Genomic DNA, 25,280 nt, shown 5'->3' on the forward strand with positions numbered 1-25,280 from the left:
ATGCCCTGGAATCTCCGAGAAAGCTGGGACATGAATATATGCCGATGATCTGGGCCAGCTCAGACAGGGTGGATTATGGCATGGAGACTGTTCGGATGCCTCTCTCTCTGTCTCATGGGAATTAACAGTCAGACAGATAGTAAACGTAAAACATCAACCAATCTTGAAAATAATCATTTTGCTTTTTCTCAAATGTCATTTATTAGAAAATACAATTCCAGAGAAAGTAGGAGATACAAGGGCGTCTGGGAAGTGGGAAGTAAACAGTACACAGACCTCTTTAAGTCAGGGGTAAAGAAGGTCAAAATAAATGAGTTACAGGCAAAAAAGCCAGTAACACGTCTATGGTCCATTCACCTGGAAAGTCCCACCCCTGCCCCCACTCGGCCCTTGCCTGCAGCAGAGGCCGCATTTCTAATGTAAAAGAACAATTTAAACTTCCTGCTGTCCCATCCGGTGGCTTGATCAGTGGAGCTTCTTCCTCCAGTTATGGAATGAGTCAGCAAAAAGGGGACTGTAATCCTGGGAGTGGGGTAGGAAGTGGTGTTTCACTCCTTTCCCTAATAGCAGGACACATTCAGCAATTCTGGTCTAGAAGGTTAATATCAAATTCAAAGTCTTTCTTTTTTCCCAAGAAGAGAACACTTTGGAGTAAAATACAAAAGAGTGAATTTAAAATCCACTCGGTAGGAAATGGAGAGTTTTTAAGCTCCTGAGCTTCCAGCTCCTGAGCTCAGTTCCAGGAGAATCATGACCACTCCAACACAGCCTTCTCCTGACCCCACAAAATCACTGGGAAAAAACAGTATTTTTGACCATGTCTCCTACCCCACCCTACCCCATCCCTTGTCCCTTTCCCCTTTCCTTTAGACAGGGCATCCCTTTGGCTCCAGACTAAATAGGTTAATGGCCCCAGAAATTGAGGGAAATTCTTATAAAAAATGTGACAGAAACAAAGTCTGAAGGAGAAGCAGCACAAAAGTAGTGGGGGTGATGGGGAATGCTTTCCAGAAACTACGCACCAGCGGCTAGGTTGGCACCTGCAGCCTGAGCCCCACCCAGGGCCACGCTGCCCCTGAATGAAATAGTCTGAGGGTGAATGCAGCATTGTGTCCCACCAGAAAAAAAAAAAAAAAAACAGTGAAGGAGAGCCCCATCGGGGAGCACTCTGGTGTAGTCACAGGGACCAGGTGACCCCCAGAAGGGCCACCTGAGAGAACGCAGGGCCAGGGGTGGAAGTCAGTATTCAGGGCAAGTCCTACAAAGTAAGGGAAGATAAGAGAAAAATCTCCCCTCAAAAGAGCATGGGTCCCTGAATACAGGTCCTTGGTGGAACCCCAGTAGGGAAGGCCCTTCCTTACACATGTAGGTATCACGTCGCTCTCCTTTGGAGGCAAAATCAGAAAGGCCTGGCAGCGCAAGCCTCGGTCCAGCACAGGCAGCACCCTGTCCCTGCCCGGCCTGCCCTCAGAAAGGGAGGGCTTTGTCCGAAGACCCACTGGGCCCCTCCCCAAGTAATTCCTACAGCTAGAAAACACAACCAAAACCTAGGGGAAAGTCCGTAAGAACCTTCATCGTACAGAAGTCCACCAGTCTTCCTCTCCTGCCTTCTGAGGCGTAGGTATGTCCTTTCTTGCAAGGCTTCCTGTCCCAGTTAGGACAACGTTACTATTTCATTTTTTAAAAATAAAAATAAAGATATCCACCCTCCCCCCCGAATGCTATCTCATACAGCCCTCCCCACACACACCCCAAATCAGGCATTGCTCCCTTGACACAAGGTAAACTTAAAATTTAGCTGCAACCTCTCAGCTGCCCAGGGCTGCCTGTCACAACCAACCCGAGTTCAGTCTGCAGAGGAAGAGATGGTGGAGAGCACAGTGCTCTCCCCCTGCCTCCTGTGTTGGAGAACAGGTGCCCCTGGACCTGGGGAGGCCCGCCGAGGGCCCTGCCCCTTCACAAAGAAAGGAAGAGTCCTCTCCCCTAGCTCCTACCACCAGCCTGGGGTCCTCGGCTGCAGCCCTGCTGGGCTCATAAGGTCCCATGGCTTCGGGATCCCAGCGCGAACCAACCGGTCTTCTCCTGGGCCAGGTCCAGCTCTCGCAGGCGGATGTGCACCTCACCGAGGAGGACTTTCTCCCAGAACCCTTGCTCACTCAGCACGCTCAGCTGGAGCTCCCGCTGCTGCAGGTCTCCCTTGGGGATGCCGTCATATACCAACTGCAAAAGGAGAGTTTGCAGAGAGAGGGCATGGGAGAGGCCCAAGTCACCTGGTGAGGTCTGATCTGCCTGAGGCTGACACAGCTTTAGCTCGCCAGCCTTAGAGTCCAAGAGACAGAGAAGATGCACAGGGCCAAAGGAACTTTGTTCTTTGCTCAGAGTTTAAGAGGTGAGGGCTTTTACTGGGACCACTGCTTGTCTTCTGTACAGGACCAGGCAGCTCCTCTTGGCCCAAGTCCTAGCTGTGGAATCCCAAACCTGAAAGTTGGCAAACTTTCCTTCCTTCCTTCCTTCCTTCCTTCCTTCCTTTCTTTCTTTCTTTCTTTCTTTCTTTCTTTCTTTCTTTCTTTCTTTCTTTCTTTCCTTTTTTTTTTTAAAGTTTGCTGTAAGTTGTGTGCAATCACCAGAGAGACAGAGGGAAACTGAGAAATCACTCCTCTCCACCCCCCAGGGGGGAAGGCCACATCACAATCCCTTCTCCACTCTCCTCTCAAGATTTTTGGCATGCAAACAAACAAAAAAAAGGGACCAGCAGTTGGCATAATGGCTATGTCACTGGACTCCCATGTAGTTGACCATGGTTCGAGTTCCAGACCCCCTGGCTTAAACTCACTCTGGGTGCATGTGTGCCCAAGATCCTGAGAGGAGAATGGAGGAGAAGGGATTGCAGCATGGCCATCCCCCCTGGGGGGTGATTTCTTGCTTTCTGTCTCTCTGTCTCTCTCTGTCTTTCTGGTGAGGGCATGCGTCCTATAGCAAAAACTTCTCCAATAAATAAATAAATAAAGATTTTGGGCGTGCAAGCACTTGCACCTGGCATGTTTTTCAAGCCACCAGGTCTGGTACTCAAACTGCCCAGTGGGCCATGTGGGATGCGGCCACCTTATCCTCCATGCCATCTGCTGACCCTAGCGAACGTTTTATGTAAAGCGATAGGTAGAAAATGTTTCCAGGCTTTATAAGCCATATAGTCTGGGGCATAACCACTCAACCCTGCCACACAACATGAAAGTAGCCACAGGGCCTGTACCATGGCACAGCAGTGATACACTGTCAAGAGAAGCCAGATCCTACATTGAGACTGTGGTTCAAATCCTCACACCAGTCCAAAACAAACCAGGCATGTGGGCCAGTGCCTAGGAGCTGAGGGCTGGAGGAAGGGGATCGAGGTGTGATTAGATTCTGTAAAGAATGCTCTTTTCTCTCCCTCACTCTCTCTATCATGAATAAAGAAAAAATATTAAAATAAAAGTGGCCATAGACAATACCTAAGCAGTACGTGTGGCTATGTATGTGTTTGACGTAGGCAATGCCTGAATCAAAAACTTGCTTTACAACGACAGGTGTGGTTTGCCAGCCCCCTGCCCTACCTGGCTGTTTTCTCCACATACCATCTCATTGTAGGTAGGGTTACAGGTTTTCCGGGCCACTTTGGTTTTCCTCTTGGTCGTTTTCTGAGGGTCGGGGAGGAGGTAAATCTTCACATAAGGGTCAGGGTCATTCCCGTCCTGGAGCAGTTGCTACAACAGAATGAACACCAAAAAATTGATGATCCTTCTGCATGTCTCTTCACCACCAACCCTGTGATCATACCCTGACCCAGACTCTCCCATGCACGGCTTTTTACAACACACACAGAATGTATTTGTCTGCTTCCCAGCTCACTCCATTCTGATAGAAGTATCTACCAGGGGAGTGACAGGCGTCCTACTGAAACATCAGTTGGATTGCCTACGAGATCAGGTCTATGCTCCTGAGCCAAACGCTCAGGGTATCCAAATGCGGTCTGTGTCAGATGGACCATCACAGCACTGGGCATCTTCCCGCATACCTTCTGTCTGTCTATTTTGCCATTTAGTCCACTTAACCCCTAAAGATGGAGACATGAGTCAGAGAGATTGAGGTGCTCGTTCCAGGTCAGCCAACCAGTGATTCACCCAGCCCAATCCTTTTGAAACTTAAGTCAGATCATGCGAAATCTCCGCCCAAAGCCCTCCAATGACTCCCATCCCATTCAGGTAAATGGAAGAGTCCTTACTGCAGAGCCCAGTGCTCTGGCCCACCACAGCCTCTCCAGCCTTGGCATCTACTCCTCTCCCTTTTGCTCCATTGGCTTTGGCACCTCACTGTAACTGACACATTCCAGGCAGGCTCCCGATTCAGGGCTTGCAGGTCTAGCCATCCCTTTGCCTGGAACAATCCTCCCTTGCTTCCTTCCATCTTTGCTAAGATAGCGCCCATCAGTCAAGCCTTCTTTGACTACTCCCTGAAAGCAGCTGCCCGTTCACTCCACCCTGGCCTTCAAGCTCTGTTTCATTTCTTGCCATAGTTCTTACCATCATCTTATATGCCACATAATTTACTTATCTATGAGGTTTTCGGAAAAGTCATGACATATTTTCCTATGCAAAAATGTATCATGACTTTTACAACGACCCAATATTTATCTGCCCTTTACAACCAGAATCCCCCTGAGAGTAGGGATTTCACTGTTTTCCCCTGTATCCAGAGCTAACATATCAGTGCCAGGCGTGCAGTGGACATTCACTGAACGTTTGTTGAATGAATGAATGGTGATGTGAGAGTGAAATCAAGGTCTCTCCGATTCCAGAGCTCAAGCTCCTTTTGCTCCGTCCTACTGTCCCAACCTCCACACAATGCCTCACACAGGGTGCAGCGTGAGGCCAGTGTTCACTAAGTACTCCCTTCCCCTTTGGTTCCCATCTTATTCGGATTTAGTAATTACATATTGTCTTTATCACGGTTTAAGGATGTCACGTGATTGCCTTGTCACTTGAGCCAGGTAATAAGTCCTTTGGGCTCGTCCCTTATAATTAATACCACGATAATAATAACAGGCATGCTAAGTCCCCTGCAAACATCATCTCATTTAATCCCCTTAACAACCCTAGGAAGTAAGTACTAACATTATCCGCACTGTAATGAGCCTCAGGGTAATTAGGTACTTAACAAAGACACAGCTAATAAGCCATATCTCATACTTTCTGGTAATACCATAGGTCTGGCATGAGTCCATAGGCACTCATACATCCTGGTGGTTACTCACCACTTCATGGGGACACGGGAGCAGAGAAGGCCTGGCCAGTCAGAAAAGGACAAGAAAGCTCAAGAACCAAATGACAGCTGCACTTACCAGGCCCCGGATGTGCATCACCATGATGAAGAGCTTATTGTTTTTGTAGGAGATGGACAGCTTTACCTCACCTCCCACCTTCCCGACAGGCCGGGCCCAGGTGCCGTCTGCAGGGACAAAGGAAACCAAGAAAGGTCAAGAGGTTGGCCATGGCCCTGTCTGGTGCCAGGAAAGTGTTCTGTTTTCTTTCTGAACATCCAGTTCCTGGGGGATCTACACAAGTGGGGATTGGAACATGATTCAGATTTGGGTTGGGATGGACCTATCCAATCTGATAGTGTAATCACCAACCGAATATCCACTCACTAGAGAACCCAGGCAAGGAGCTATGGGCCCCACAGCCTGAGGGGGAAACTAGAGTCCCTAGACAGTAAGAAAAGGAGCAGGAAACAAGTCAAGGAAGGCCAGCTGAAAAGAGGCTGGGGCAGGCGCAGTTATGGGGGGGGGCGGTGTTCAAAGGGTTATAAGAATGCCTCAGAGAAGGTGCATACCTGAGGACTTGGGAGCGGGGCTGGTGCCTAGAGCCTTCTCATCCCGGGGAAGGGGGTGGAGGAAGGTGTACACCAAATCACACTGCAATGGAATCAGAAAACAAGGTCACTCTTCAAGAAGAAAATGGCCCAATCACCGAAAGGAAAGAGATTGTTCCAGATTAAGAAAGACTTTCATGAGGGGACCAGTAGGTGGCGTGGTGGTTAAGGTGCTGGACACTCCCACATGGCCAACCAGGACTTGAATCCTGGACCTGGTGGTTTGCTTTCTCTCTCTCTCTCTCTCTCTGTCTCCCTCTGGTCAAATGAAAAGAAATGAATAAATGAATGAATAAAATAAAATAAATAATTATTTTTTTAAAAAAGAAAGACTTATGAAAAAGAATAGTTAAATACAATATGCAGTTCTTGTTTGGGTCATAGCAATTCTTGTTTGGATCATAGCTCAACCAATTGTAAAAAAATTTGGGGGGATGATAGGGAAATTTTCAGTATGGACTTCATATGGCATGATATAAGGGATGCTGTAGTTATGTTAGGAAGAACATGTCCTTATTTTTTAGAAATGTATGGTGAGTATTTCAGGGTATGATCATGATGTCTGTAATTTAATTAAAAATACTATACTACAGGGAGCTGGCAGGTGCGTGGTAAAGGTGCTAGATTCCCACATGGCCAACTGTGGTTTGAGCCTCAGATCTGGCAGCTTACTTTTGCACTTTTTCTCTCTCTCTGGTCAAATTTAAAAAATAATAATAATGGTGAGTAAAATTAAAGTAATTCTTTAGAAAAATACTATACTTCATTTAAAAATGAAGTTTAGGTGATATTTAGGCACTAATTATATCCTTTCTCCATTTTATTTAAAAGCTTTTATACTAAAAACTTTCTTTAAAAACAAAAACAAATAAAACTATGTCACATCAGGTGAAAAGCAGTCTGTCCTAGTGCAGCTACGTAGAGCACAGACAAAAGTCTGAGCCAGGCATGCGGAAGGAATATAAATCTTATTCTTGAAAATGCTCCTTAACTAATTAGGGGAAAACAAAAAAACCCTAAATATGTAAAAACACCTATTTGAGCATTAATAATTACAATCACAACTTTAAATATCTGTCAGAAAGTTGGGGCCAGCAGGTGGCATGGTGTCTAAGCCACTGGATTCCCACATGGCTAACTATGGTATGTGTCCTGGACCTGGTGGCTTGAAATTCACACCAGGTGCATGTGCGTGCATACCTAAAATCCCAGAAGGGGAACGAAGTGTGGTCATCTCCTCAGGGGTTTATTTCTCACTATCCCTCTCTCTGTTTCTCTCCAGTGAGTGCATGCACCCTATGGCAAAAACCTAAACACACACACACACACACACACACACACACACACACACACGATACATAGGCAAACATTAGGACCAGATGGTGGTGCAGCGGTGAAACAGGATACCCTGCAAGGCAGACCCACATGGGAGGGCTCCACTTTGCATCTTGAGAGTTTCCTGAGTACACAGGGTCTCAGTGTGCCCTGATCTGGGAGATAGAGACTGAGACTGTGTCTGGAGTGCCACATCTGTCTCTCTCTGTCTGTCTTACTCGTGGAAGAAACAAACTTAAAAAAAGCAAAAGTTAAGGGAATGATGCGAATTGGTGCACTCACGTAGACCAGACATTTTAAATGATGGCATATGCTTACCGCCAGCACTGAGGGGGAAAACCCTGCAGAATACAGACCATATTTAAGCTACGACCACTGAAACCTGTAAAAATCAGACTTGTACATGGACAAGTAGAAAAAGAACATGGAGGAACCCGCAGTTGGCGTAATGGCTATGTCGCTGGACTCCCATGTAGCCAACCACGGTTCAAGTCCAGGACCCAGTGGCTTAAATTCATGCTGGCCGCGTGTGTGTGCGTGCCCTAGATCCCAAGAGGAGAATGGAGAAGAGACTGGGGGGTGATTTCTCGCTTTCTGTCTCTCTATCTCTCTTTCTGGCGAGCGCAAGAGCCCTATAGCAAAAACCTCTCTAAAAGAAAAAAAAAAGGAAAAAGAATATGGAAAATGAAGTCATATGATTTTTAAAAGAATTATTTATTCAATTTAATTTATTTATTCATTTATTTTAGTTTGATCAGAGAGAGACACAGGGAAATTAAGAAAGTAAGTCACCCAGTCCAGGACTTGAACTGTGGTCGGCCACATGAGAGTGTTCAGCGCCTTAATCATTATGCTACCTGCTGTCCCCACAAAGTCATATGATTTGTTAAGAGTAGCAGGATTCTTGAGATCTGTATTAGACCATTTTATAATACCATTTGTTTTTTTTAAAAATATCAATATTTAGGTAGATATAACCTCAACTTGCTCAAAAAACTTTTTCTCAAGGAAGAGCCTCTTCCTTCCTCAGTCTGATCCCTCCAGTCACTCTGAGGTCGCATGTGCTCGGTAAACGTCCTTCCACATGCCTGGCTGCAATAGTTGCGGTTGAACTGTTTCTGTGCCCACCGGGTGAGGCTGGACACACTACGGACCGGACCGGCTCCTCCTACTCTGCCCATCCAGAGGGAGCGCTGGCCACTCCCCCAGCACACCCAGGAAAGCCACCCACTCTGGACCCTCCTGCCCCCGCCTCCAGAACCTCCCGTTGGTGGAGACAGCCAGAAACAGAGTCGAGCCACCCACCTCGGCCACCTCCGGGGCTGCGTGGATCAGGTGCCAGATGTAGCCATTTAACTCATCCTTGCGCCTTTCAGCCACCGCCTCTCCGCGGGAGCGGCCGATCACGAAGCGGCTAGGGAAGCTGGCGAGGCAGGGCCGGCAGCGATGCAGGAAGGGCAGGCGAGGAAAGCCGGTGAAGGCGGCAGGCTTCTTTCACGCTTCGTTTACATATTCAGTCCCCTGACGCCATTTTCCAACAGCCTCCCTCACTCTCCCCTGGCCAGGACCCCTCACCCATCTCCTTCCTTCAGGGGCCCCCTCTCTGCCTAGATCTGACATATTTTCGGCTTCTCACACTGCACAGTTCCAAGGTCTGCAGGCCAGAAGGCCAGCCCTGTGGCTCCCCAGAAGTGCCTCTGAGGCTTTGGAGCTTCCAATTCCTCCCCGTTAGTGTAAAATTCATGTGAAAATTGATTTTTCTAAATCATGGTAGAACATACAGAAAACAAATTTACCATTTTTTATCTTAACCATTTTTAGGTGTAGAGCTCAGTGGCATTAAGTGCATTTTAATGTATCGTGGTACAACCTTCACCACCAGCTGGCCACTGAACTCGTTTTGCAAAACTGAAATTCCGTGCCATTAAATAATAATGCCTCCCTCTCCTGGAAATCCTGCAACAATGGTTCCACTTTCTGTTTCTCTCTCTTTTTTTAAAAAAATTTTGCTAGAGGGCACATGCTCTCACTGGAGACAGATGAAACGAGAAAGCATCCCCAGATGGAGGATGGTCACACCACGATCCTTTCTCTCCCATCTCTCTCTCCTTTCAGGAACTTGGGCATGCACATACACGTGCCTGGCATGTGTTTTTCAAGTGTCTGGGTCTGGGATTCAAACCGTGTGTGCAGCTGGCCATGTGGGATCCAGCCTCCTTAACCATTATGCCACTGCTCGCTTTCTACTTTTGTTTAAAAAATCTGACTACTCTAGGTAAGTCAGATAAGTAAAATCATGTAATTTTTGTCTGTTGGGAACTGGCTGATTTCCACTTCACATGATGTCCTCAAGTTTTATATATGTTGTAGCCTGAGTCAGAATTTCCTTCTGTTTTAATGCTGAATTATGTTCAGCAATGAAGTATGAATATACTATATTTTGTTTATCCATTTGAAACATGGTTTAACTCTTTAAAAAATTAGAAACTGAGGGCCAAAAGATGGTATAATGGTTACATTGCTGGACTCCCTCATGTCAACCGTGGTTCAAGTCCTGGACCCAGCAGCTTAAAACTCATGCTGGGTGCGGGAAGGAACTGTAGTGTGTTCATCCCCCCTGTGGGGGGTGATTTCTTACTTTTTGTCTCTCTATCTCTCCAGCAAGCATCTGTGCCTTATACTAAAAATCTCTCTCTAAAAAAAATTAGGTGTGGGGCCAATGGGCAGTATGATGGTTAGGGCACTGGACTCTTGTATGGCTGAGTGCAATCTGATGGCTTGCTTTCTCACTTTCCCTCTCTGTCTCTCAGGTGAGCACATGTGCCCTACAGCAAATTTTAAAAACAAATAAATTAAAAATAATAAGTAATTCTGTTTAAAAAAAATTTAGAAACTCAGGCGTGGTGGTTAAGGTACTGGACACTCCCACGTGGTCGACCATGGTTCGAGTCCTGGATCTGGTGACTTGCTTTCTCACTTTCCCTCTCTTGCTCTCTCTGTGTCTCTCTCTGGTCAAATGAAAAGTAAATGAACAATAGGACCAGCAGTTAGCGTAATGGCTATGTTGCTGAACTCCCATGTAGCTGACTACGGTTCGAGTCCCGGACCTGGTAGGGATTGCAGTGTGGCCATCCCCCCGGGGGGTGATTTCTCGCTTTCTATCTCTGTCTTTCTGGCAAGCACATGCACCCAATAGGAAAAACCTCTCCGAAAAAAAAAAAAGTAAATGAATGAATGAATAAAATTAAATAAGAAAATTTTTTTGAAACTCTGAAATATTTCAGATTCAGTCAGTGCCCCTGCCATCAGACCTGGCATGCTTTCCTCCAGCAGGCAGGCCCATTTATTTTCAAGAGCCAGACCTCCCGAGTGTCAGAAGAGCTGTGGCCAGCAGGGGGAGCACTTGTCATCAACTGCAACACCAGGCCAAGGGAAGCAGGCAACTCTAGTCTATTACCAGTCTAAAAGGATAGTTTGTGCCCTCCTCCTTCCATCCCATCTCCCTTCCCAGTATTCCTCTGTGCCAACAGTAAAGGAGGCAGCTACCTGGGCAAGAGCGAAGAAGGGAAGAGCAGCCGGAGTTTATTGTGTAATTCCTGGAACTCCTCGAACGTCCGCTGGATGTAAGTGGCCTCGTGAGCGTTTTCTCGCATCACCTTCACCATATATATCTGCAAAGGTCCAGATCTTAGAGGACACCCGCCAAACCCTCTGCACCAAGGAAGGGGACGGCCAAGGGAGCAGAGCATGAGTGTGTGGGCCTGAAGACGGCAAGAGTGTCTCCGACAGAGACAAGAAGACAGAGGGCACACCTGTGTGAGTCAAAGACTTCCTGCAGGGCTTTTGCAGGCCCTCCACCCAGCAGGAAGAGCCTCCCTGATTCTAGGTTGGTCACTGGAGCAAAGCAGAGGAAAGTGGTCTGGGACTGCTCCCCACACAGGATGCTCATGTAACCCCAGAGCCCACTGTGTGGCTGAGGGGACAGTCAGAACCCCAGAAGTCAGGGGCAGGCAGGAGAACAAACACTCACGTAGCCCTTGTTGGGGTGGAAGGTCTTCTCATGGCGGCAGAGGAAAACGTCAGTGATGCGGCCAGAGCTCCTGAGCGTGTGCGTTCGGGGGGCAAAGGAAAGGGTCAGCCGGTCATCTGAGCCCGTGAACTTCATCTGAGCCAGGTTATGAATGAAAAAATTGAGCTTTGTAGCTACGCTGCCCAGGCTGGACTCAATCAACCTGTTGGTGTGGGAGGAGGGGAAGAAAAAGATGTAGCCATGGACCCCAATCCCTACTGCCTAGACAGAGCCCTCCAAAGAAACATTGCCCAGCTCCCAAGGCTAACGATCAGCTCAGATCAAATCATCTTCCCCATGAAACGTCCGCATTGGCACACTGTTACCTCCTGCAATTTACTCATGTGAATCCTGGGGCCTTATCTTCCCCAACTGCCCACCTGAGTCAAAGACAGTCAGCCTAACAGGGGAAGATATCAGGGACTTCGTTGTATGGCTGTAACTATTGCTGTCCAACTGAAGTCAAGGTCAGTACAATGGAACCTCACCAAGGACTGTCAATCCAGAGACTTCAATACGGATTAATACCGTGCTCAGAGGTCCATCTCGTCTAAGGAGAGTTTGTCTGGGTCAGACCCAACAGGGAAAATCTAGTTGTCTAAGTTCCAAAAAGTATGCATGATAAAATGGAGACACTGTCTCGGTGGACAAAACCACAGGCATCACACGCTCGCTTTGGCAGCACAGACCCCTGTAGGCACGAGCACACAGATGCGTCCTTGCTTTATACCTAGTGTGCCTACAGCTGTCGGATATGGGGAGACTGAAACATGGACTCTGTTTCTCTAGTCTGACTGAGAGAGCTAAAAACGATGACAAAAAGCATTATATAAATTCTTTAACTGAGACCTGGTGGGAACCCAGATACCAGTAAGAGCAATACCTGTATACACAAAAGGTTAGCACCCAAATGCAGCTGAGAAATGGAGGCAGAGAAGTCAGAGGTAGATCCACGCTGTCGACTCTAGGCTCAGTCACCTGGCCTAAGCCCATCAGGCGGCCTGGGAATTACCCAGGTCGGGCAGTGCTGTGTTACCTGGTAAAGTAGGTGGTGGCGTTGGCCTCTGTGTCCTGAGGCCTCAGGGCATCGTACACATATTTGAGGTCCTCCAGGTCTGAGAGCTCGGGGATCCCACAGGACAACATCTAGGAGGAGAGGGAAGGACAGAAGAGTTCTTGCTGCTTCACCACCCTAAGGCAAGATTTTCTATAACTAGGCTCCCTAGGCCTCCCAGAGGGTGGTAGATGGATATCAGGGGCCGTGGCCAGAGGGCATTGAGGGGCTGAGCAGGGAGGCAGCCTCCTACAAAGACAGCATTGTCTCCTTGTCTCTGGGCAGTCTGGGGCCCTGCCTTTATCCTGTATCTAGGGTAGACAGGTGTTCACTTGGGGCTCAGAGAGTAGGGCTCCAGGAATCCTCTAAGGCAAGGCAGGGAAGCCTTAATGATGGTGCCGATAATTAGAAGGAGGCATTTGGAAAGCGATGGGGCTCCTCACCAGGCCCAGAAGGTTGAGGAAGAGGTGGGTGTGCTTGCGAATGAGGTTGTAGGCTTGGCAGCAAAGGTCAACAAAATCATGGAAGCGGCTGGAAGGCTTGTCACCCCCGTTGATGACATACGCCATGTCCGAGGTGAAGACAAAGGGGGCACGGTCCCTGGGCCAAGGGGAACACACAGGCAGAAGGTCAGCATGGAGGGGGAAGCCATGCGGGCTGCAGCACGGGCCAGTTTCCCTCATCTGTGTACAAACCTGAACAGGGGACTCACCCTGTTCTTTTTCTTTTCTTAGAGATATTTTTGCTATAGGGCATGTGTGCTCCCCGGAGAGCCAGAAAGACAGCGAGACAGAAAGTGAGAAATACCCCCCAGGGGGATGGCCATGCTGCAATACCTTCTCCTCCATTCTCCTCTTGGAATTTTTTTTAAATAGAATTATTTTCTGTTGAACTCTTATTTAATTAATTAATTTATTTATCTACTTCAATTTGACCAGAGAGGGACAGAGTGAGAGAGAGAGGAAGAGAGAGGGAAAGTGAGAAAGTGAGCCCGGTTTGGGACTCAAACTGCGGTCAGCCATGTGGGAATCCAGCGCCCTTAACTACCATGCCACCTGCTGGCCCCTCCTCTTGGGATTTTGAGCATGTACACACACATGCCCAGCATGACTTTTAAGCCCCTGGGTCTAGGACTCGAACCGTGGTTGACTACGTGAGGGTCCAGTAACATAACCCTTACACCAACTCTCACCTTTTCCTTTTCTCCCTCCTAGTTCAATCTTAAAAGATCCACATCCTTCTCTGGTTCCTTATCTGTGAGCTAGCATATTTTTCTCTGGGTATCTGATCCCACTCCCTTCTGCTGCAGTTTGGGCCCAGTGCCCGTTGCTGGATCCTTGGCAGGGAGGGAGACCAGCAGGTCCCCACCCCCTTCCGTGAGGCCCTGTGAGGACTTGATCTGTCATCAGTCTTTCCTCCAAAGCTGCTCAGCCCGGGGCCAGACTCGGAGGTCCAGCTCCAAACCATTTCTCCTGACCTCCTTGCCCTCCACACACTCTGGCTTCAGGAAACCGCTTACCGTTTGATGTTGCCAAACATCTGAGCGTGGCCCAGGAAGCGGCCAAAATCTATGTGGAACATGTGGCCCGTGGTCTTCAGCATGATGTTGTCGTTATGTCGGTCACAGATGCCCAAAACATACGTGGCCACACAGCAGCCAGCACAGGAGTAGATGAAGTTCTCCACGGCCTGGCAGGGATGAGGGTGGACAGGAAGAGCAGACGTGAGCTGGTGTGGAGGGAGCGGACGGTGGCATCGTAGTAACATGATGCTGTACGAAGGTGAATGACTAGGAAGGCCCCGGGTTCACACCCAGAGGCCTCCCTGCGTATGTCAGGCACGTGTGTGCCCCTGATCCAGGCTGGCCGAAGCTGGGAGTGGATTGTGACACAGACATCCTGTGGGGAGTGCCTGTATTTTTCTTTCTCTCATGGAGAGAAATTTTAACAAATTTTAACAAATTTAAAAAGTCGGTGTAGAAGGACTCCAGGAGTCACAGCCAGATGGAATCCAGCCAGCCCTGGCTTCTGTCTCCGTGAATGTTAAGCACCTCAGTGTTCATGCTTTGTCACATACAAACACACACATTAATATAGAGGAAAACACTCCGTATTTTTTTTAAGTTTTGCTATAAGGTGCATTCACTCGCCAGACAGAGACAGACAGAGAGAGAGGAAAAGTGAGAAATATCCTCCAGTGGGGATAGGCATGCCACAGTCCCTTCTCCATTCTCCTCTTAGGATTTGTGCATGCACATACACACATGCCTGGCGTGATTTTCAATCTGCTGGGTTTGGGACCCAAATCACAAAGTCACCCCTGTGGGATCTAGCTGCCCTAACAACACTACCTGTTGGCCCACATCTCCCACATCTTATGGGGTGGAAGCAGATGGAAGCTTATATGCGTATCTGCTCTGCTCTGTTTGAATGTCACCTTCCCTGTGCTTTTCTTTCTCCTAGGGAGATCGGTTGAAAGACAGTGGACTGACCCAAAAGCTCGGACCTGACAGCTCAAGCAGGGGAGACATTAACAGACGGGACAGAATGCTGTCACGACCTCCCCAGATGGCCATCTGATCTGAACTCAAATAGATCCACTGAGGCAGCCCACTGAGAAGCCCCCTCCTGACCTTGCTCAGAAGCCTCCCATCCTTCTTCCTGCCCCAAGTAAAATTCCCATTTCCAGAGTTCTTGGTAACAGTTCAATGCTAATCTAATTAGTTACTGCCCTCCAAAGATGAGCTGAGGCAGCTTAACACTTCTGGAGTGTTGAAAATTGAGCCTTTCTAGTTGGTAAAATGTGTCATAGATTTTTGAGGGGAAAGCAGGAGAGAAGTGGTGAGGGGCTGAATCTACCTTGTTTTTGTCTGGTCAACATCTGTCCTTTATGTGTCTTTTGAGAAAATAAAAATACATGGGATCTGCAGACAGACACCTTTCACCTTCTAAATCCTCTCTGTGAGGTTTGTAGAAACCCCAAGAAGAGACTCGCCAGCAGAGGGCAACAGTTGTCATAGTCAACAGGAACGGAGAAAATCTGGAATGCAAACAAGCTTGCCAGATCCAGTATGTCTGCCCTCCCTGCTTCCTCTGCAAACCCACACCACCTTTCAAGAACCTTCCTTGAGTCCCATGTCTTTCCAGACCTTCCTTTGAGGCCTACACCACCCTGCCACCACCCTTCACCCAGCGCTTACATTTCAGCCCCCTGAGCTTGAAGATTTTAATCTCCCTATGGCTTCTTGGCTTTTCCCACAAGGCCTGCTGCAAAACTAGCTGCATACACAGCCCCTACCCCACCCCCCACTCCCCAAACTACTTGTCAAATTACAGCTGGGTGAGTCATCCCCCGGGTACTAAGAATAGAAAGTTTGTAAAGAAATCACAGAATTCACCTTAGGGAAGAAAAAGACCTTTTCTAAGAAAGGGTAAGGAGGGAACCAGCAGTTAGCGTAATGGCTATGTCGCTGGAGTCCCACGTAGTCGACCGCGGTTCAGTCCGGGACCCAGTGGCTTAAAAATCACGCTCACATGTGCATGTGTGCCCAAGATGCTGAGAAGAGAAGGGATTGCGGCATGACCATCCCCCCTGGGGGGTGATTTCTCGCTTTCTGTCTCTCTGTCTCTGTCTGTCTGGTGAGCACACGCGCCCTATAGCGAAAACCTCTCCAAAACAAAACAAAAACAAAAACAAAAAAAGAAAGGGTAAGGAGTGAGTGAAAAGAAACCACTGAATAGAGACTATAACCCATATCCACTCCCAGTGTTGACTTTCTTCTCCATCAAGTTACCTCCTTGTTGCAGGTGACTTTTCTCCGTAGTATGAGTCCCATTTTGGCTCAGGAAATAGCTATGTGCCATGGAAAGCGACTAAATTCTTACCCCTCTCTGAGTTATTCAGGGTGTTAGCGGCTTACTGACAAGAAGTCTCACTGTAGAGGCAGCACGTGATGTGATTAAAGTGCTGGACTTCCACATGGCCAACTGCAGTTCGAGTCCTGGACCTGGCAGCTTGAAACTCATGCTGGGTGCATGTGCATATGTGCCCAAAATCCCAGGAGGAGAATGGATTGTGCCATTGCCCCTGGGGGGTGGGGTGATTTCTCACTTTCCCTCTTGCCGTCTCTTTTTGTCTCTAGCTAGCGCACACGCCCTATGGCAAAAACCTCAAAAAAAAAAAAAAAAAAAGAGGAAGAATTCTCACTGTATAAAGGGGCACTATGCTACCTTAAGGAGTTTTATTTATAGGGTACTCTCTTTGGTGGGTGGGTGATCAAGAGAAAAATATCTCTGGTTGTTTTCTTCTGGAAGTCTTTGTAAGAAACTGCCAGCATTATTCTTGTAGAGAGGCCATCTGTGAAAGGCTGAGATTAAACACTGACACACAGCTCATCGTCCTGTCGGTGCATTCAGGTTTACACACTCAGCTCGCTGCCTCCATCACACATACTCGGCTCCTCGCACTGACAGGCAGCGGTCATTTCCAGCACCTGGTACTGTGCCCTGCATGGTGCGTTTTAACACCTGAAAAATGGACCCGGGGCTCCTGTTTCTGTTACCCTTTGGCACAGCAGCAACACTAGCACCCTGTAGTACTGGAAGCCACAAGGCGACTGCAATTCAGTTCATAGCTTGGCCTGAAAAACATGTCAGGCACACACACGCATGTGCACACACACTGGGAGCCCAGAACCTTGAAGAGCTGGAGGACTGAAGAAAGGGGATTGCGATATGGCAAGGCCCTATCAAGGGTCCTTTCTGTCTGCCTTTTTCTCTCTCTTTCTCCCCTCTTGTGCATTCATGTGCTATCATAAAATAATAATAATGTAAAAGCCTGATTAACACGTTAGTATAGATAGTGTATGGGCTGGGTGGGGGAGGTAAAAAGCAATTTTACTCTTCTCCAAGGGCGCAGGGCCCTGAAGTGTACAGCGTAGAAGGATGGGAAGGGAAGAAGTGGCTTTCCAAGCAATCGCAACCTTTCCTCTAAAGGTACTTGAGGGCCAGTTCCATGTTACAACAATCAAGTGCTGTTCGTGAGAAGTCAGACCTCAGATAGAGACCCTGGTTCAAATCCTCGGCCCACCTGGCCTGAAAAACATGCTGGGCACGTACACGAGTGTCCAGGATCCACCCGGCTGGAGGGCTGGAGGAAAGGACTGAAGCGTGGCCAGATGAGGGCGCTCATCTCTCTCCCCTGGCTCTTTTTCTCAGTCATTCTCATGTGCACAAGCTCCATCATGAATAAAGTTAAAAATAAATAAATAAATGAAAGTATTGAGGAAGTGCCAGCAGCCTCCTGCACCGGACCATAAACTGGTCTAAGATGGGAAGGTGTAGTAGGTGTGACCAAGAGGTCAGCACAGAAGGCTTTGCGTGCCATTGCTAATCACGTTGGACTCATCTATCGGGACATGGGGAGTCTCTGAAGTAATTAGAGCAAAGGGACAACATTAACATGTTACACTAAAAAAACGAAAACAAACAAACAAAAACCCCTTTGGGCCAGCAGGTATCATAGTGGGATAGTGGCACTGGACGCCCAGGTGGTTAGACATAGTTTGAGTCCTGGACTCAGTAGCCTGAGGATCATGCTGGACACATGACCCTGAGAAGAGACTGGAGGATAAGGGACTACAGCGTGGCTGTCCCCTCAGTGGGGTTATTTCTCACTTTCTCTCTCACTGTCGCTCCAGTGAGTGCACATGCCATATGACAAAAACCTAAAAAAAATAAATAAATAAAAATAAACCTGTGAGGGATCAGCAGATGGCGTAATGGCTATGTTGCTAGACTTGCACGTAGTCGACTGCGATTTGAGTTCTGGATCTGGTGGCTTAAACTCACGCCGGGTGCGTGTGCGTGTGTGCCCAAGATCCCAAGAGGAGAATGGAGGAGAAGGGATTGCGGCATGGCCATCCCCCATGGGGGGTGATTTCTTGCTTTCTGTCTGTCTCTCTCTCTTCCTAGCGAGCGCATGTGCCCTATAGCAAAAATCTCTCCAAAAATAAATAAATAAAATAAACCTGTGAAACCAAGCAAAGGACAATGATGGAGGAGGAGTGGCATTCTAGTGATTCAAGGGACAAACAACAAATAGAACAAAAAGTGATGATAAGGAATAGGAAGGACATGGGAAGAAGAGGGCAGACTTGAGAGCTATTTGGGAAGAAGAGTCCCCAGAGCTTGGGACAGGAGCAGTGAAGCCAAAGGAAGCACTGAGAAGACTCTGGCTCTGGTGGGTGAGCATACAGAGGGGCCTGCCGTTGACCCAGAGGGAACAGAAAAAGCAGGCTTCAAGACAGGAGAGACAGGAAACCTGATTTTGTCTACACTGAGTTGACGGCATGGGTGAATCACAATGTAAAAATCCTGCCAGCAGGTGGCCACAGAGTTCAAAAGCTCAAGGGAGGAAGAAAGGCTGAAGAAGAGCTATGGGAGGCTGGCAGGTGGCATGGTGGTTAAAGGGGGTTGGACTCCCACATGGGCATCCACAGTTCGAGTCCCAGACCAGGTGGCTTGCTTTCTCACTCTCTCTCTCTCTCCCTCTCTCACAATCTCTAGTTAAAATGAAAAACAAAATAAATAAAGTTAAATTAAAAAAATACTTCTTTAGAAAAAATAAAAGAAGGGTTTTTATTTTTATAAAAGAGCTGGCACAAGAATACCAAGAGCACGTAGCAGGCCAGGAACAAAACCCCAGGGAGCACAACACGTGAGGCCACTGAAGATCACCTAACGACACCTTAGTTAAAAATCATTCTCATTACAGTTTGGCTGCCCATGCAGGTCTTCCCTCAGGATAAAATGCACTGAGCAGGGCTGGCAGGTGGTGTGGTGGTTGGGGCACTAAACTCCCACATGGCCGGCCATGGTTCTAGTCCCTGGACCTAGTAGCTTGCTTTCTCACTATCCCTCTCTCTCTCTGTCTTTCTGGTCTAATTGAATAATAATAATAATAATAATAATAATAATAATAAATATATATATATATATATATTTAAATACACTGACCAATATAAATTAGTATCCAGATCTCCTTGCAGTTGAATTTATATAAATTAGCATTCAGGCATATGGTTAGTCTCTTAGGAGTTTGGCTATTATAACTTGTTCCCTCCCACCCTACCCTCATTAGCCCAGAGATTAGAACTGAGATGCTATGGACTGGCCATGGAGTCCAGCCACCAAGACCCTTCCACCCAGTAAAGCTCCACCTTTGATCTAATCTAATCAGACACTAGTGGCTCTCTCTCTCTCTTTTTTTTTTTGAGAGGTTTTTGCTATAGGGCGCTTGTGCTCGCCAGAGAGAGACAGAGAGACAGAAAGCGAGAAATTATCCCCCAGGGCTGATGGCCACGCCACAATCCCTTCTCCATTCTCTTCTCGGGATCTTGGGTACACATGCACACACGCCTGGAGTGAGTTTAAGCCACCGAGTCTGGGACTCGAAATGTGGTTGACTACATGGGAGTCCAGCAACGTAGCCATTAGGCCATCTGCTGATCCCATAGTTGGCTCTCCTTTCTACCATCTCTGTCTCATATTTAATTCAATACTGGCTTTGAGTTACTTCCACACCACAAATCAGCTCTGTAACTAGGAACAAGTGAGTGAATCTCAATTCCTCTCTGTAAGAAGAAGGGGTTGGATTAAAATGACTCTAAAGCCTCTTCCAGCCAACTCTCATTCTGTAAAGTACAACCAAACCCCTCTGAGAGCATGTGCCGACCTCCTCTGAGGAACTGACCAGGTCCACAATTAGGAGGGACACGAGCAGGTTCTCAAAAGCTGGTCCTTCTCCTCCCCTCTAAGGCTATCGGGCGGGGGAGTCAGTGAAGGCTCCGCAGCCTGGTACCAGAGGATTTTCCCAGTCAGCTCGCAGAAATCACTGGACCCACCCCTAGATAGCTGCAGGACCAGTCAGCCAGGAAAGAGCATGTCCTTCCAACAAAGCCGGACTGTCTTGTCTGTGCATGTGCAGACCTTGTGACTACAGAGTCACACGGCAAAGCCAGGCACGTCCCACCCCGCTTCTCCCCCCAAGCCCTACCTTCTCATACTCATCCTCCCCAGGGTTGTGTTTCTGCAGCCAGTCCGCCAGGGGCCGGTCCTTGAAGGAGCCTGTCACCCCATGCTCCACCTGGATCTTGCGCAGAGTCTCGGCATTGGGGATCATCTCCACCATCCCTGTGAGAAGAAGAATTGGGGTCACGCTCCAGAACAGAGCCCAGGAGACTAAAGGGACCAGACTACACGAACTGTGCTGAATACCTCCCAAGGAATGGAGCTCTAAGGATTCTGAATGTTCTCAACACGAAGTGATGACAGAACTTGAGATGAGGAGTGAACCAATTATCCCGATTTAATAGTCACACGTTGTAGTCTCATACAGAAAAATCCCATCATACCTCTGCAAATATGTACACTTATTTTATGTCAATGAAAAATTTTAAAATGGGGGACCAGTAGGTGGCATGGATGTTAAGGTAGCTGGTACCAGACTCGGTGGCTTGAGAAACATGCCAGGTGCATATGCATGCATACTCAAAATCCCAAGCAGAGACTGGAGGAGAAGGGACTGTGGTGTGACCATCTCCCCTGGGGGGCAGGTTCTTACTTTCCCTCTCTCTGTCTCTGACTGTTTTGGGTGAGTGCATGTATCCCATAACAAAAAAATAAAATTTAATTAATTAATTAAGCTCTAGGGCATTTGGACTAAGTCTAATGGCAAGGGGAAAGGATAACAGTAGGAAGGTCATTCCCACATCTCATCTCCACCAACCTACTTGTGGCTCTGTCTCCCCAGCTCACAGCTACTGCTCCTCTCTCTGTCTCTGACTGTTTTGGGTGAGTGCATGTATCCCATAACAAAAAAATAAAATTTAATTAATTAATTAAGCTCTAGGGCATTTGGACTAAGTCTAATGGCAAGGGGAAAGGATAACAGTAGGAAGGTCATTCCCACATCTCATCTCCACCAACCTACTTGTGGCTCTGTCTCCCCAGCTCACAGCTACTGCTCCTTTTAGTTATATGTAAGTAAAAAGAAGGTATCATCAACTCACACGTTACCTTCCCCCAGCGTCAATAATTATAAACACTTTGCTACTCATGTCTTACCTAGCTCCCTCCCTAGCCCTATTTCCCCACTACCTGACACCCGGCTGGAGCATTTCAGAGCAAATCCCAGACACGTCATTTTGCTCTACATATTTCAAGAGTAATTAACAAGGACATAATCACCATGCCCCTGCCATATTCAAGAAATTAATAACCATTCTTTAATCCAGTCTATGTTCATATTGTCCTCAATCATCTCAAATAACTTTAACTTTTTTTTTTTTTTAACCATTTGTTTGTCTGAATCAGTACTCAAAGTCTACACAGCACATCTGGTTACTGCATCTCTGAGTCTGTCTCATTTCCAAACTCTTCCTGCGCCCCACCTCTCTTTTCATGCCATTCCCCAATGTCTAATGAAATAAAGGATTGTGCCCTTTTCCCTTTTCCCACAGAGGATGTGGTCACTTTGGGAGGTGAGCAGGAGGCCAGTAAGCAAAAGGATCCCTCCACCCCACCTGCCTACCCACCCCCTACTCCCAACTGACCTCTGCCCCGGCCAGTGGAGAAGCAGCGAAAAATGACCATGCGCATGTCCAGCCCCTCCTGGACCCAGATCTTGCTCATGATGCGAATCATCTGCAGGGTGAGCATGTCCTGGCGAAGGTCGTCCCCGCACTGGATGGAGGAGAGAGTGCCCAGAATCTGCCTCCATCACCTCCCTCAGCGTCCAGATCCCCCACTGGGCAACCCTGGCCCAAACGGGCATGACAGGGAGGGACTGCCCAGTGCTCCCCTCACATCTCCAACCTGCTCACTCAGCTCACACCAGGCCAGAGAACCAGAGATAGGTTGGGAACCTTCAGTCTGTCCTGCGGCATTCGATTCTCCCCTTGAACCCACACCCATCTGAACTAAATTCCTGACCACTGGGACCTGTTAAACTTGAACATCTGTACCTTGGATTTGGATTTTATGCATAACAAAGGTGTTGTCCACCTTATTAGAATACCTACTCTGAGACTATTGTTTACTTCTCAGAATCATGGAAGCGTCAGAGTTAGAAGGGACCTTTATGCACCTTAGGGTGCATTAAGTACAGCCTGCACTTGATATATGAGGGGTCTTCAAAGAGCTAATGAGAAACGAGTACTGTAAAATATTAAACCTGGGGCTAGCCCATGGCCTGGTGGTTAAAGCAGCTGGATTCCATGAGGCTGACTGAGTGGTTCAAGTCCTAGACCCAGTTGCTTGAAAAACACACTGGGCATGGGTGCATGCATGCCCAAAATCCTGAAAGAAAAAATGGAGAAGGCACTGCAGTGTGACCATGCCCCATGGAGGTGATATCTTGTTTTCTCTCTCTCTCTCTCTCTCTCTCTCTCTCTCTCTCCCTCTTTCTCAGCAAGTGCATGCACCCTGTGGCATAATTAAAAAAAAAAAAGATACTGTACAGGACCAGCAGATGGCATAATGGTTATGTCGCTGGACTCCCACGTAGTTAACCACAGTTCGAGTCCTGGACCCGGTGGCTTAAACTCACACTGAGCATGTGTGCATGCATGCCCAAGATCCAGAGGGGAGAATGGAGGAGAAAGAATTGTGGTGTAGTCATCCCCTCCCCCGGGGGGGGGGGGCTTATTCTTGCTTTCTCTTGCTTTCTGTTTCTCTATCTGTCTCTGTCTTTCTAGTGAGTGCTCGTGCCCTATAGCAAAAACCTCTCCAAAACAAAACCAAAACCTATACATAGATTTCAAATTTTTTTTTTTGCACCGAAGTAAACCTTTAATTGCAGTTTTTCACAAGCTTTTAGAAATTCCCTCATATAATTTCCTATCAACATGCCTGACACATTTCAGTCTTTGCTTGAGTATACCCCCAGGGATGAGAAGATCACACCTTACCCACTCTGTGGCTGGGGTGGCTCTGCTACCGAGGAAGGGCTTCTGTGTTCTGAGGTAGCAGGTGCCTCCCCACACCTCCTAACGCTCTGTTTTTGGCCTCTGGGTCATGGGGAGTTGCTCTAAGTCCTTCTTTACCTGAGAGTCTTTCACATACTGAAAAGGCAGTGTGGAGCAGTAGAAAGAGAGCTGCCCCAGTCTCCTTCTGCCACCTTCTCCCTCCCTCTCCCTGCTGCCGTGGTCTCACCAGGCTGAGCAAAGTTCTCACCTTGAAGATGACACGGATGTTCTCGCCCAGTGGATCCACATTTTGGAAGGAGAGCTTGAGGGGCACGGCATTAGAGTTGAAGTAGGAACAGTCCTGCCACAGTAGACGTGATGACCAGGGTTAGACTGGCCCTGGCTAGGAAGGAAAATGGCCTCACCACTTTAGCTTCGAATGCTGCCCACCCTCCTGCTGCTGGCACCCCCAGGGCCTGCTCACTATTTTTCCCAGCTGTGGCAGGAGCTGATTCCTTCCTTCTCTCCTCCTGCCATCATCTGGGTTCGGTTCCTTAAACTTACCTCACTCCAGCACTCAACATCTCATTCCTTCCATTCATCCCACACACAGCTTCCCGGCTGCTTGACTTCTGGTAAGGTGCCTATTCCACCTACACCTCAGTTTACCCCTCTGTAAAATGGTGTTCCTAATAGCACCGACTTCTTAAGAGTCATGAGGATGAAATGCCATGATCGATGTGAAGCCCTTGGAATGGCATTTCCATTCAGAGACAGAGCATTTCCAGGCAGAGATAGTGCTCAATAAACGAAAGCTGACAGTGGGCCTTGCCAGACAGCACCACCCTGACTTCTTCAACCTCAAGGGGAGGGATGTGCCCAGCCTCTGACCCAGCTCCTCCTCCCTACACAGCTGATACACAGAAGTCCAGACATGTGAGGCTTGGGAGAAGCCCCCCACGTCTCTCTCTTCCTCATATCTGCCAGTCCCCAGGTCAGGGAGGATCTGCCTCCACCAAGCCCTCTGAGAAGGGCTGAGAAGCCCGAACCCACCAGTCACTCACCCTGGGCACAATTCCCTTTACCAGCAGACTGGGGCTGAGAGGCAGGCGGCATGAGCCATTGAGGACGAAGAACTGTTTCACCTCCTCTAGGCCTGTCCGGAGGATGCCCTGAGAGGGCGAAGGAGAGAAGAGGGGAGGTGGGGAGCCCATCAGTCACACTCAGAACCAGGCCTCTCTCCCTCACAGGTGGTGCCGGGGAGGGGTCGGTATGGAGACAACTATCTGAGAAGGGTAGATGACCTCCAGGAGACCCTCACGAGAAAGGGTCTATTTTCCACTGTTCCCCAGCCTGGGATAGCACATGAGCAGAAGCCCACAGACCTGTGGATGACGGACTGAGTGAAGCAGGCCACGGTGACTTACAGGGCAGGCTGGATCACACATGACCAAAGGTTGGTTCTAGTCCTGGACCCATCTCACACGAGAAGTACTGCTCAAGCTTTTGCCCAGAAACAAGTTAGCAATCTGGATGTGAATATAAAATCTTCCAATTTTTCAGTGTCAGCAACTAGAAATACTACTGGTCAATCCAGTGCCTTTGTGTAAACAGATAACATGACTGAATGAAGCCCTTACCTGCCCCTTCTGGCTTACACAACTGTCCTGAGCTACATAAAAATGTCAACACTTATATACCAAACCCAACGTCTCCCAGGGCTGTGTCCAGCTTTGACCCCTGCTGGCTACTGGGTCACCTCCTTCGTGCTCATACATCACAGGTGGTCAAATGCCATCCTGCATACAAGTTTATGACAAGCCGTAGAGGCCAGGACCAGAAACAGGTGGAGGCAGCCTCACCCCACTCACCTGCCGTGCAGATGGGGCCGCCTCCCGGACCTGCTGGGCCAGTTTGGCCAGGGCGTTGACGAGCCAGCACTGGCGGGTAAC

At 48.3% G+C, this 25,280-nt stretch overlaps 1 protein-coding gene across 1 annotated transcript in view; it reads right to left on the reverse strand.

The window, feature by feature from the left end:
- Positions 1 to 1,396: 1,396 nt before the first annotated feature.
- Positions 1,397 to 25,280, reverse strand: part of PIK3C2B (phosphatidylinositol-4-phosphate 3-kinase catalytic subunit type 2 beta) — a 106,040-nt gene continuing 82,156 nt past the window's right edge. The window contains exons 22-36 of the mRNA XM_027776046.1: positions 25,200 to 25,275; positions 24,393 to 24,500; positions 23,597 to 23,689; positions 21,976 to 22,105; positions 20,418 to 20,554; positions 13,882 to 14,051; positions 12,806 to 12,962; positions 12,345 to 12,454; positions 11,270 to 11,471; positions 10,786 to 10,910; positions 8,545 to 8,662; positions 5,866 to 5,947; positions 5,375 to 5,481; positions 3,612 to 3,740; positions 1,397 to 2,220 (exon numbers count right to left, since the gene is read on the reverse strand). Coding sequence (XP_027631847.1) covers positions 2,032 to 2,220; positions 3,612 to 3,740; positions 5,375 to 5,481; positions 5,866 to 5,947; positions 8,545 to 8,662; positions 10,786 to 10,910; positions 11,270 to 11,471; positions 12,345 to 12,454; positions 12,806 to 12,962; positions 13,882 to 14,051; positions 20,418 to 20,554; positions 21,976 to 22,105; positions 23,597 to 23,689; positions 24,393 to 24,500; positions 25,200 to 25,275 — 1,933 coding nt within the window. The 3' untranslated portion in view covers positions 1,397 to 2,031. The remainder of the gene's footprint in view (positions 2,221 to 3,611; positions 3,741 to 5,374; positions 5,482 to 5,865; positions 5,948 to 8,544; positions 8,663 to 10,785; positions 10,911 to 11,269; positions 11,472 to 12,344; positions 12,455 to 12,805; positions 12,963 to 13,881; positions 14,052 to 20,417; positions 20,555 to 21,975; positions 22,106 to 23,596; positions 23,690 to 24,392; positions 24,501 to 25,199; positions 25,276 to 25,280) is intronic.

This window comes from Tupaia chinensis, unplaced genomic scaffold (genome assembly GCF_000334495.1).
Source record: "Tupaia chinensis unplaced genomic scaffold, TupChi_1.0 Scaffold000627_1, whole genome shotgun sequence".
In the NCBI taxonomy this organism is placed as follows: domain Eukaryota; kingdom Metazoa; phylum Chordata; class Mammalia; order Scandentia; family Tupaiidae; genus Tupaia; species Tupaia belangeri.